A 13,754-nucleotide genomic window follows, 5' to 3' on the forward strand; every position below is an offset into this window, starting at 1 on the left:
AAAACCGCAAACGCGTTTTCTCGCCAAAACCGCAAAACGCATTTTCCCGCCAAAACCGCAAAACGCGTTTTCCCGCCAAAACCGTAAAACGTGTTTTCCCGCCAAAACCGCAAAACGCGTTTTCCCGCCAAAACCACAAAATGCTTTTTTTCCGTCAAAACCACAAAATGAGTTTCTCAATTCGATCAACTTGGTCTTAACTTAAAAATGGTTCATTATAAAGATATTGGGTTGATGGATCAACCATTCACTCATCTAACCCATTTAATTTAATGGGTCATGGGTTAACCCAAAGCATTTAATAAATGGGTTGGGTTGACCCATGACCCATTAACAGTCAAGCCATTAGGGTTATGGATTGGGTTGACCCATTTTGACACCCTTAGTATATATATGATGTATATGGACAAAGAAAAAACCCATAATTTTCACAAGATTGATAAAGAAAAATATAAAGTTTATACTTTTTTTTTGACAACAAGTTTATGCAAATAATAGAAACAATATTTTATCAATTTAAAAAAAATATTTTTTTATCAATTTCTTAAATCATGAAGAGTGTTATTTCAGCTATCTTTCTTATGTGTTCTCATGTTTTGCGTTGCTAACATCGTGAAAGGTAATATATTATTATTATTTTTTCATTTGATTCAATATCCGCAAGTTTTGGAAATACTTACTACTAGGTGATCACCCGCGCCCTGCGCAGAGTGAGGAAACTTAAATAAATTATAAGCTTGAATATATAGGTATTAGAAATGTAAAAGTCATAGACACAAATATTACATGTTATTTATGTTAAGGGATTCAACGAAATTGTGGATATGTAAATAAAGTAAGTTTCAAAGTTTTTTAAAACTTGTGTTATTTATTTTGTGTGATTGAAGTATAGTTCATGAAAATGAATCTATAAGAGTAAAAAAAAATGTATATAAAATTAATTATGAAATAAAAATAAAACGAAATATATGCAATATAATTATTGCTTTCAGAAAATAAAATATGAATATAAGATAAAACGAAACATAGCGATAAAATAAAATAAAATTTGAAAGCATATCCTATATAATAAGGAAACAAAATAAATAAATAAACTAAGAAAACTACGACTGGTGTGAAAAGTATCTTCAAAACTCTTCGTTTACAATCCTATAAAGTCCGCCATTGGTGTACTTCTGGTTTTGTTAATGATGATTCAGAAAGAGTGATGTGGTGAGGAGTTGTGTTGCAGACACTGCGTATTTATATAGAGTTTTAATGATGAAAACAAATAGCCAAAATTATAGTAGCAAATATTTACTAATTAATATTTCCATACTTGCCGTACAATCTATATTATTAAAAGAGAAGTACCCATTTGAAAATTTTCTTACTTCATTAATTAAATTCCCTATTTTTTTGCTTGTCTTTTTCAGTTGCAGTTATGAAATATCCTAAAACGAATAAAACTGCCTAATTTATTACTTGTCTTTTAGGTTACATTAATGAAATATGCTTAAATGAATTTAAACTTTCTATTTTATTGTTTGTCTTTTTCAGTTACCTTAATGAAATATCCTTAAATAAATTTGGACATAATGTCATTTAATCAATAAAAAAAACTCATGAGTTATCCTTACGTGCATAATTTTAATAATGGAGATTTTAAAAAACGTGCATCATTAAAATATTACCTAAAACATACAGCACTAATCTATAACATGCATCAATAAAACTAAAATTTGACTCACACAATTGTACGGATATTATTTCCTGTTGATTAAATTAAAAAATATTTATCTATTCAAAAAATATTTAAAAATGGTTATGTTTTTAAAAATTATATAGTATTATTTGCTCATAACTCATTTGTCATTTGCTAAATTGTTAGAAATAAAATTTTAGCATAATATAACTTAGTTGTCATTTGCTAAATTTATGGTTTTTATTTATATTTTTTATTATTTAATTACAATATTTTCATTTTACATTTGAAAGAAAAATGAATTTTCTTTCAAACGATATTTTTGTAAATGTATTTTTTAAAAAATAATCAATTTAAATTGCTATTATCATTGAATATAATTATTTTTGACATAATTTGAGTTTTCGTTTACATCAAAACTTATCATATTTTACGATAATTTTAATTTAAAATGTAATTTTCATATTTTTCAAACAAATTCTAAAAATATTTTTTAAATATTTTGTTATAATTTTTTAAAAAAATATTGAGTTGCATTTCAAATAAAAAGGTAAAGATATTAAAAATATTCTAATTAAAATATGTAAAATTTAATATAGTTTTAAGAAAATGGTCAAAATAAAAAAATTATACATAAGAAAAATCATGATTTTTGTTAACTGGACGGATCATTATTTATATGATATCGCAAACGAAAGAAAAATTTATGTTTTTACAATTATCTAATTAACTATGTATACTCATTTTTTATATTTTTTTATATGATATCACACATTCGTAAAAAAAGATAGTTTAAGATGCAAAAAAAAAAAATTTCCTTAATGAATATAAAATGAATGAATTTTACAAATACATCATTTAATAAAATAAATAATTAAAAAGTGAAAATTCATACCCGCACTGGCGCGCGGATCAGGATCTAGTTTACTTTAAAACTGGTATTTTCACATGTTGTTTTAAAAAACGCAGATCTCAAATTAGGCAAAATTTGGATCTTGAATCGTATATGGAAACGTGTTTCTCAACGACTATAATTGAGGTAAATTACTTGATGGTTTTAAAAATTCATTCAGTGAAGATTATGAATTGATTATAAACTTGATAAATAGTATTGTACAGCAAGATTTGCATTATGCTGAAAAAGTATTCAGTATCCATATTCTTAGGTAATCCCAAATAAATTTAATTTGTAAAATAAAGAAATCTGAGAAAATAGAGTTAGCCGATGGCATTAATATGTTTGTAGTATATGACCAAATATTCACATTCCCTGTAGCTTATAAATTACAAATATTTATACCATAAATAAAGAGTTAATTCAAACCATATAGAAATAGCTTAAATTTGGGACGTATAAATAAGGAAATCTGAGCTGAGGAAGTAAACCTTGTCAATCTAAGCATTAAACTGTTTGTAGGCCAATGGAAAAATATTGACTTGATTTTCAAAATCATCGGAAGAAAATCAATTATGAATTGATTCCACTCTTGACTCCAAAATTTAAGATCTGATTGATACGTTTGTAAAATCTAAACTGGCCAAATCCTTGATTTTCTTCCAATGATTTTGATAATTAATAATTTGATTGTATCAATTATGCATTGTTTACGGAAATGATAATTAAACATCGGAAGAAAGACATAATCAAATATTATGAATTGTTTACGGAAATTTAATGTATTTTCCTAAATTATTGTCGATTTTAATTGTTTATCTAACTAAGATTAATAATTTTGAACATATATGTAGTTTCAAATATTGCATAGTTTTATGATTGGTCGAAATATTGCATAGATTTATGCATAATTTGATCATGATCTTCGAAGTATTAAAATATTAAAAAAAAAATTGATTTTAAAGAATTCTTAGTTTAATATTGTTCACTTCATAGCTTTGTTATAAATATTTTTAAAGCAATATATTACATGTTTGAGAACTTTTTTTTCGAATCTGATGTAAAACGGTTGCACTTAGTCTGTCACAAAATCAAACGATCTCTTCAACGAATATCAGTCACAATATTTTGAAAAAGAGTATTGAATTAAATATTGTTCACTTCATAAATCTGTTATATATATATATATTTTTTTAAGCAATATATGATCTGGTCACGCAAATTTAATGTAAATATATCCTCCGTTGCAAAAAATATGTATAAATCAACGATGGACAATCATGTATTCGTAATAAATTTGACGTGATGAAACCGTATTCAAATAACAACGATGCAATATCCGTTAAATCCCTTATACAGGAAACTCCTCTCTTCGCGTCAATTTTGTTTCCATTATCACGCTAACATTGCCATTGACAATAATTTATTTGATCCTGTGATTGACAATTCAAATTTGAATCATATATTATGGGAACAATTGAAATGGTAATGTATTAAATTGTGTTGCCTTGAATCTAAACTATCATAAAATGATCGTCGACTACAATTGCATTGATAATTATGGAAACAATAAACATGGTTAACATGCAATGGAGGAGATTTGAAACTATTATTAGCTCTTAAAAATATAATATATTGGATCGTTTTATGTCATTTAAAAAAAAGTGTATGTATATATCTATTACATTTTGCCATTATGTAGTAATTCTTGAACATTGCGATTGTGATTGATATCTTTATCTAATATGGAGAAGAGTTGCAGCAACATATATATAAGTTGATATGTAGATACATACGTAGACAATGGATTTTATGTAGTCTAACTATATAGAAAAGCATTAATATTTAAGTCAGGATATATAACGAAATCGATCATTATGAAGAATCTCAGGTTATGACAATAAAATCTCTGCGTATTTAAAGATCCAACCGTTTGTAATTGAACCGTAGCAAGCAGGGCGCGGGTTTATTTTTTTTGTTAGTCAATAAGCTTATAGTATATACCCAATTTTTAATGTAATGTTCAATGGCAAATTTTATAATTATTCTAGTTAAAAAAGGGTTTTTGAATATATAAGGTGAAAGAGCTTGTGGTGCTGACACGTAGAAAATGGCACACGTGTAACTTAGGTTAAGCACACGAACAATAACAAAATTGAAACATCGTAAAGAATGCTCACATCAATATTACAATACAATAATTTTAACCTAAGAATATGAAAACTTTATATTACGCAAACCATAAATATAAATCATTCATGTATTCACACAAACATACAATTCAGAATAAAACGTCAAAAATAATAGTTATATAGTTAACATTTGAAAATAAAAATATGTCCGTGCGTAGCGCGGATTAACCTCTTGTTTTACAAATAAATAAGAAACAAGATAGGATAGTTTTTATACTAATATGGCTAACTATATATTATCAGTCTATATTTTCTGATTTTATTGCAAGAAAAAACATTTTTGTTTTCTGTTTGTCTAAAATTTTATATTTTATTTAAATTCCACTGAAGTTTGTATGATCCATAAGAGAATATCGGGTGAACGGTCTATTTCCCCACGAGAACTATCATATAGCATCAGATATCCACCAAACTATGACCTCGTTTTAATTCTACATGAATTTAAAATTCTAAACTTATTTCTCTCCGAATCATAAGTTATAAGTTGTAAATTTATTACTCTCCAAACCAATTATTCAAAACTTAATAACCCATAGACCATGATTTTTATTGGTTTACTATTAACCAACCAATTTTAAACCAGTTAAAACAATCAAAGCTCTAATTTTTATTTAAAATTTTGTTTATTCAAAAAAATTTAATAAGCAAAAAAAAGATTCTCAGAAAAGAATTGATCCATAAACATCCACTCCTTCATTCGATCTCAAACGGACATCTCAATAACTTTACGTAAGCCATATAATTGATTCATCAAATATAATTCTCAGACAAATTTGTTCTCTGTCTCGTCAAACCCATTAAGGCATTAACAGATATCCAGCATCAAGAGAGCAATCAAAGCAATATCCTTATTGATTTTACTATCACACTCAATCAAATTCTTCAATGTTAAATGGCATACGAACAATCACCGCTCTCTCAAATCTGAATTCCCACTTCGACTCGTTTCTCACATCCCTAATCTCCGCCATTCTCGTCTCTCTCGTAGACTGTTTTGAACTCGGTTGGATCTGGCAGTGGAAGGGAGAGATGTGGGAAGAGTGGAGGTTGAACTTCTTAAAAGGTGCCTAAATATAGATTGACTCTAACAGAAGTTAGTCAACAGTTAACAAAATAAAACGTCGTTTTGATATAGGAGAAAAAGTGCCAATTTCGATCCCAACACTCTAGGTCGTGTCAAATAAGACCCAAACAAATGGCCAGTGCCAAAAACGACCTCAACTCAATTATAGTTTAAGAAAAAATACCCAAACTTTTTAAAAGGCGCCTAAATCTACATTGACTCTAACAGAAGTTAGTCAGCCGTTAACAAGATAAGACGACGTCGTTTTTATATATATATATATATATTTTTTTTTTTAAAATATGTTCATTTCGAGACTCAAACCCGTGCCGGGATATCCTTTTAAAGGGGCACACTAACAGCTAAACTAAAGTAATTTTTTGAAATATTATTACAATTTGAAATTCCCCATTATATAAACTACGATTCTTCTTCATCTTATCCAATTTAAATTTTGGTGATTACTTTATATATTCTAGTTATTGTTTAATATTTCTAATATTTTGTATAACATATCTTAGTGAAAGAAAGGGAAAAGGCCTCTTAATATTTTTGAACAAAATATCAAAATATATAATACTACCTTTGAAAAATAAAAAAAATTCAACTTAAGTTTAAAAATTACAAATAATTTATATAAGAAAATTTTATAAATAAATTCAAAGTTTTAAGTATATTTAAGATCCTATAATAATAAATATTTTATTATTTATATTTTAGTAAGATATAAGTTTATTAAAGATATGATAAATAAAAAACATGTTAATGTATTTATATAAATCAGAAAAAATTGTCACCAAAATTTTAAATTGGATAAGATGAAGAATAATAATAGTTTATATAATTTCAAATTTGTAATAGTATTTCAAAAAGTTACTTTTATCTAGTTGCTAGTGTGCCCATTTAAAAGGGTATCACAACACAGTTTGAGTTCCGGAATGAACATATTTTTTTAAATATATATATATATATATATATCAAAACGGCGTCGTCTTATCTTGTTAACGGTTGACTAACTTCTGTTAGAGTCAATGTAGATTTATGAACGTTTTAAGAAGTTCAGGTAGTTTTTCTTAAATTATAATTAAATTGAGGTCAGTTTTGACACTAACCATTTGTTCGGGTCCTATTTGGCACGACTGAGAGTGTTGGGGTCGAAATTGGCATTTTTCCACGTATATCAAAACGACGTCGTTTTATCTTGTTAACGGTTGACTAACTTTTGTTAGAGTCAATGTATATTTAGGCACGTTTTAAGAAGTTCGGGTAGTTTTTTTGAATTATAATTGAGTTGAGGTCGTATTTGGCACTGATCAATTATTCGGGTCGTATTTGGCACGATTGAAATTGTTGGGGTCGAAATTGGCACTTTTCCCGGTTCGGACAAATATAAGTTTACAACTTATGACTCGGAGAGAAATAAATTTAGAACTTTAAAATTTATGGTGAACAAGAACGAGGACATAGTTTGGTGGATATATGATGTTATATGATAGTTTTCATGGGGAACTAAATCGTTCACCCGAGAATATCTCAAAAACGGATATCCCAAAACAAATCAAGACTAAACAAATAAAACAAACAAAAATTCTTAATAAGTAAGGTATATATTAAATTAGATGGTACTTGATAATTTCTCTGAATCCAGTTACAAGCTAATGTGAACCATCTAAGGCTCGCTAAGACTGAAATCGTCCATTTTTTGCGAAACTAGTAGAGATATTCAGAGCAATGTTGTTAGCTTCCCGGGGTTTCAAGTTCAAAATGACGATTACTGAAACCTACCGTATTTCTTTAATAAAAACATGATACCTCGGCCATTCAGAAGACTCAGATAATGCTTCCTAGAATTTGTGAATCAACCGCAGTTTTCACACTGTTAAAGTGTAAATCTGGAAAATTTTAGAGCACATAAACCACATATCATAGCTCTACAATAATTAAGTATGTATGGAAAACACCATGAGGCTTACAGAGCGAGACAACCAGGGTCCACCACCATGTTGTTATTCTTTTTTATTAACAAAGATAATTTCATTTCAATACGACGGAAAAAAGTTCACGACAAAGTAACAAATAAAAGAAAAATGCGCAAATGCATTTAAACAAACAGAGCTACCGATCAGGGGCGGATGCAAAAACAGATTTAATGGGAGACACACAAAAAATTTCATTGAATTTCATTTTTAAGTTGGGGCACTTATATACACTTTATAGCATTTATTAAAAAAATTAAAAAGTTAGTCGGAGCACGTGCCCCCGTACATTATACTATCTATCCGCCACTGTTCCGATAACCCGACAAAGGACACTAAGGAAACAAAACACAAGAATCGACTAGCCAGAGCCGTGCCTGGGATTGCCTGAGATTCTCGGAACCCTATTCGAAACAAAAAAATATTACTATTTACAATTTTACAATTTTTTTTAAAAAAAATACTTTCAGTGTAAAATTATTAATCATACCACCATATAAAATTCATCAATATTTTATAAACATGTTTTGTAAACTAAATTAATTTATCTATTTATTTGTAAAATTTTAATATTTTTAAGTTATCATATCAAAAATCACATATACATAATACATATTTTTTTCTCCGAAATATGGGAGCCCCACAGAACAGGGGACCCCATTAAATGTTTCAAAACAACGTGCACAAGTCCGGCTCTACGACTAGCATTTGTAAGAGCATGCCCAATGGTGTCAAACCCACCAAAGTTTCTTACAGCTGCAAATATCAGTAATTCATTATATTTTTACTTTTAAATAAATTTTAAATGAGATGAAAAATGATGCACCAATCACGAACTGACACATGATGGCAAAATGTCTAAATTTTTTGGGAAATTTGGCTTCATATCAATTGTAGGATTTAAATTGATTGTATAGCCATAACAAGGAAAGTGTTATCATATTTGTGTAATAATTGCTATATTACCCTTTGCATTGCATGATCACATTTACACGTAAACAAAATTTTCTTTTTCTTTTTTTTCTTATTTTTCTTTTTCTTTTCTTTTTACAAATATGTTTTTCCCAACAACTTTTAATTGCTTTCAGTTCTTATTAAAACAATTAATGAACTTTATATTTTACTTAATAAAAACATAGATTTTTTTCTACACTCAATATGTTTTAAAACTTTCAAAACAAACATATATTTTATAAATTTTATACAATATTTCATAAACGCGATTTTAAATCTATACTATTTTATACGTACTTATAGTGTAGTTAGATTTTATTTTCAAATGAGACACAATTTTGTTGTGTTTCATTCTATTTATAAACATAAAATGAAAACATATTATTATACTCTCCCTCCTTCCCTCGGTCCCTCCCCTACCGCCGCCCCCGCCCGCCCCCGCCGCTTCCTCCTCCTCTGCATGTTCTTTTTTCTACTCCTCCGGGAACTTTTCATCTTTCTCATCCTTCTTCTTTTATTCATCCTTTTTTTTTTTTTTTTTTTTTTTTTTTTTTGACGTCAAAAGGCTATTCTATTACTCAAACTTGAGGTGGTCTGGGTAACCAAACCGGAATAGAACAACCAACAAAATGTAACTCTCTACGAAAAGATCTAGCAGTCTTGGCTAGAAAATCTGCTGTCTGATTTTGCGCCCGTGGAACGTAAGTGATGTTGAAGTCCGGGAAACATATCTGTAACGTCTCTATTCTCTCCAATTCCGTCGCAAAGCTTGGCCACGCCTGAGGATCCTTAACCATAGAAATCAGTTCCTTACAGTCTGTCCCAAAGCTCTGGCAGGTCGAGTGCTGCAGCATACTCTCCATCGCCCACCGCAGTGCTTCTACCTCTGAATGCAAGGCTGATTCACGTCGAGGGAAGTTTTTTGTCCCCATAAGCTGACTATTCCCAGAGCTATCCATCAATGTCCATCCACATCCACTAAAGTTAGCTGAAAGTGTCCAAGAACCATCTAATAAACAAATATTTCCCAAGCATACGGCTTGGGGTTCCTCATTTATAGTGTCTTGTGATACTGCTTGTACCACTTCATTAGCCTCAAACCATGCGTGGCATTCACTTTCAGCATGTCTAACTAGTTCCAGAGGATCTCTATCTATTCCCCTGAAGAGTTTTTCATTCCTAGCTTTCCAAATGTACCATATTATCCAGGGATAAGGATCCCTGTCTTGCTCTGGCTCCATGATACTATTTTTCCTCCAGAATAGATAATCCATGTTTGTGTAGACGCTCGATACCGGAAAAATATTTGGGCACGTCGGAGTTGAAGATAAAGACCATACTTGACGGGCTGGTGGGCATTCAAAGATTGCATGTGTGACAGTCTCCTCTGCTTCTCCACATCTTGGGCAGTAATTATCACACCTCATATTGCGTCTAACTAAATTCCTCGTTACTGCCACATGACCAGTTAACAACTGCCACATAAGATGGCACATCTTCGTAGGGGCCTTTAATTTCCACGCAAAGGCCTGGAGCTTTGTAATACTTGGCTCCAAAACTTCCTTCTCCTCTGTTAACTTTAATAAATTCTGCGCCACCCAATATCCAGATTTAACCGTGTATTGGCCACTCCTTGTAAAGTTCCAGCAGAAAGAATCACGACGGTGAGTTGAGCTTATGGCCAAACTCCTTATGAGTGGTATATCCTCAGGATGAACATAGCTCTCCAATAGTCCCACATCCCAATCCTTCAATCCCTGATCAATAAGATCGCTTACTCTCATGTTAGGATTCATCACAGGAGCTATGGGGGCAGCTGGCCTAGCGGGATTCGATGGAATCCATGGATCCTCCCATACCTTAACCTCATAGCCTGAGTGAATCTTCTGTCTAATCCCAAGTAACAGCAATTTTCTTGCAGCAGAAATGCTAGTCCACACATAGGATGGGCTGCTAACCGGGCCTACTCTCAGTGGTGAGCTCAATCTATAGTACCTTCCCCGTAAAACTCTGGCGACCAGGGAATCAGGAAACTGTACTAATCTCCATAGTTGTTTCGCCAGAAGCGCCAGATTAAACTCATGAATCAGTCGGAAGCCAATTCCACCCTCCTCTCTGGATCGACAGACCTTCTCCCATTTCGCCCAATGTATTCCCCTTTTTGGGGGATTCGAGCTCCACCAGAACTGAGCAATGGCACTTGCCAAATTTTCACATATCTCCAATGGGAGCAGGAAAGTTGACATGACGTATGTCGGAAGAGCGAGCAGAATGGATTTAATCAGTACTTCCTTTCCACCTTTTGAGAGCCATCTACCTGTCCATCCATTCACTCTATGCATCAGCTTATCTTTCAGAAATGCAAAAAGTTTGCATTTAGACCCGCTTATGTCTTCGGGGATGCCTAAGTATGTTCCCATTCCTCCTTCATTCTGTATCCCAAGTGCGTCTTTAATCTCTTGTCTCGTATTTGCATTAATCCGCTTACCAAAGAGTAAGGAGGATTTGTCGAAGTTGATGCATTGACCAGATGCTTGACCATATTTCCTGACTACTTTCATTACTTCTTCACATTCACGGGGCTCCGCCTTACAGAAGAAAAGGCTATCATCAGCAAAGAGAAGGTGGGATACCGACGGACACGTGCGTGTAACACGCATCCCTGTTATCTTCCCTTGTATCTCTGCATGATTAAGAAGGCTAGCGAGCGCTTCCGTGCATAGAATAAAAATGAAAGGAGACAAAGGATCTCCTTGTCTTAGTCCTCTACCTGGAATAATATTCCCTCTTGGCTCTCCATTCATGAGAACCTTGTATTTCACCGATGTAATGCATCGCATGACCCAGCTAGTCCAAGTTTCTGAGAATCCCATTTTACGCAGGACAGCTTCAATAAACGACCACTCCATCCTATCATATGCTTTGCTCATGTCTGTCTTGATGGCCATCCTTTTATTTCGTCCACTTGGTTTCGTTCGCAATGCGTGGAACAACTCCTGAGCGATCATAACATTATCTGAAATCTGTCTCCCAGCAACAAAGGCTGACTGGGTCTCCGATATCAAACCTGGTAGCACTTTTTTCAACCTCTGGCATAAGACTTTAGAGATTATCTTGTAGCTGACATTGCACAGGCTAATGGGTCTGAATTGAGTCATTGCATTAGGCTTTGATATCTTCGGGATGAGACATATATTTGTGTCATTCAGTCCGTTCGCCATCGTCCCCTCGAAAAGAAATTTATTAACCATAAGAGTTAAATCCTCCTTTACTATATCCCAAAATTTCTGGTAGAAAAGTGCAGTCATCCCATCTGGCCCTGGAGCTTTCTCTGGGTGCATAGCAAAAAGTGCCAATTTGACCTCCCATTCAGAGACCGGAGCTGTAAGGTCGTCATTCATAGCACCAGTTATCGTTGTTGGCACCTGAGCCAGCGCCTCCGCGATCTCCTCCGGGATCGATGATTCAAAAATCTGCCTGAAGTAACTAGTAGCAATGGCTACAAGTCCTTCCTCATCCTCAATAATATTCCCATTCTCATCTAAGAGCTGCGTGATCTTATTTCTTGCTCTTCTTTGCTTCGTCAAGGCATGGAAAAATTTTGTATTTCTATCTCCCTCTCTCAGCCAAAACACCCGACTCTTTTGCTTCCAGAACATCTCTTCCGCTTTAAGAGCATGTGAGAGTTCCCTCAGAGCTGCAGCAATTTCTTCAGTTGTGGCATTATCATCTGCATACAAGCCTTCCACCTTTTCTTTAAGTTCCTCCACTAATTTTGCCGAATTGACATTATTTTGCTTCCGCCACTCACTCAAGGCTCTCCTGCAGCTGGCAATATGTTCCATAATATTCGCGTTTGGAGGAAGATCAGGAGATTTCCATCCATCAAGGATAACTTGCCGTAGATCCTCATTATCCAACCATCTTTTATCAAATTTAAACTTCCTGGATCTTCTCGTTGGCTTTATGAGTATGTCTGCAAGAATCGGACGATGATCCGATCCCCATAGCCTCATATACTTAACAGTCGAGTGGGGAAACTTCTCATGCCAGTCCGCATTTCCCACTGCTCTGTCTAAGCGACATCGAACTGTTGATCCTCCTGCTCTCTTCCCCACCCAAGAAAGCATATCACCCGTAAAAGGAAATTCTAACATGCCACAATCATTAAGCATCTGCTTAAAAGGAAGAAAAGAGCTATCAGGGCGTTGTCTTCCTCCTGTTTTCTCGTTATGACATGTTATCTCATTAAAGTCTCCTATCATGAACCAAGGTCCATTTTTAGTTGTTGAGAAACGCGTAAGACGTTCCCAAACCTCATCTCGTCGTTCCAAAACAGGGTCACCATAAACAAACGTCATGAAAACTTTTATTCCATCAATGATTGCCTCAATGTCAATCATTCTGTTATTCGAAAATAAAACATTAACTCGAAAATCATCCATAAAAAATAAAGCTAAACCTCCGCTAAGGCCAAGTGGCTCAACGGTAAATAAATGATCAAATCCTAAATCGGCCTGAATGTTTTGCAGCAGCGGCCTCCTATTCTTCGTCTCAGAAAGAAACACAAGTCCTGGGCGATGCTTCTCACACATCTCCGTAAGGCGTCGAACTGTGAGGTCGTTTCCAATCCCTCGACAGTTCCAACTGAGTGTCCTCATTTATACTCATGTGATGAGTTTTTGGAACCCATCAATCCATCACTTTTGGACACTCCATTGGAATCACCACTTCTCTGCCTCTTTGAACTATGGTCATGTTTCCTTGACCTGCTCGAATCTCTAGCCATATGAGCTCCGTGAGACGAAGAAGAGGACTTCCGAGGAGATCCTCGACGAAGGATCTCAAATTTTTTGCTCTGAAGGCCCAAAGGGACATTCATTTTATTACTTTGTCTGCTGTGCTTCGACCCTTTATTATCAGGTTCTGAAGTTGCAGGCCCCCTCACAACACTGCTCACAGCCTGCTGCCCTTCTCTCTCTTCCATCTC

The 13,754-nt window shown here is 33.2% G+C and overlaps 1 protein-coding gene across 1 annotated transcript; it reads right to left on the minus strand.

Annotated features, from left to right (window-relative positions):
- Window positions 1-5,640: 5,640 nt before the first annotated feature.
- On the minus strand, window positions 5,641-13,125 carry LOC125583020. The gene is made up of 3 exons (XM_048749548.1): window positions 11,535-13,125; window positions 9,373-11,297; window positions 5,641-5,838 (listed from the first exon to the last, which is right to left on the minus strand). Exons 1-3 carry the CDS (start codon window positions 13,123-13,125, stop codon window positions 5,641-5,643), a joined length of 3,714 nt encoding a protein of 1,237 aa, XP_048605505.1.
- Between the last annotated feature and the right edge of the window lie 629 nt (window positions 13,126-13,754).

The sequence above is a fragment of the Brassica napus genome, chromosome C3 (assembly GCF_020379485.1).
Source record: "Brassica napus cultivar Da-Ae chromosome C3, Da-Ae, whole genome shotgun sequence".
NCBI lineage: Eukaryota > Viridiplantae > Streptophyta > Magnoliopsida > Brassicales > Brassicaceae > Brassica > Brassica napus.

Bases quoted from the DNA above. Each gene is read 5' to 3' on its own strand.
- LOC125583020 (XM_048749548.1), bottom strand. From the start codon at position 13,125: ATGACGTTTGTTTATGGTGACCCTGTTTTGGAACGACGAGATGAGGTT. The intron at 11,298-11,534 runs GTAGAGGACTAA...AATATGGTCAAG, and splicing joins AAGAGGGAATATTATTCCAG to CATCTGGTCAATGCATCAAC. The intron at 5,839-9,372 runs GTTTGGTTACCC...ATCTATATTTAG, and splicing joins TTGTTGGTTGTTCTATTCCG to GCACCTTTTAAGAAGTTCAA.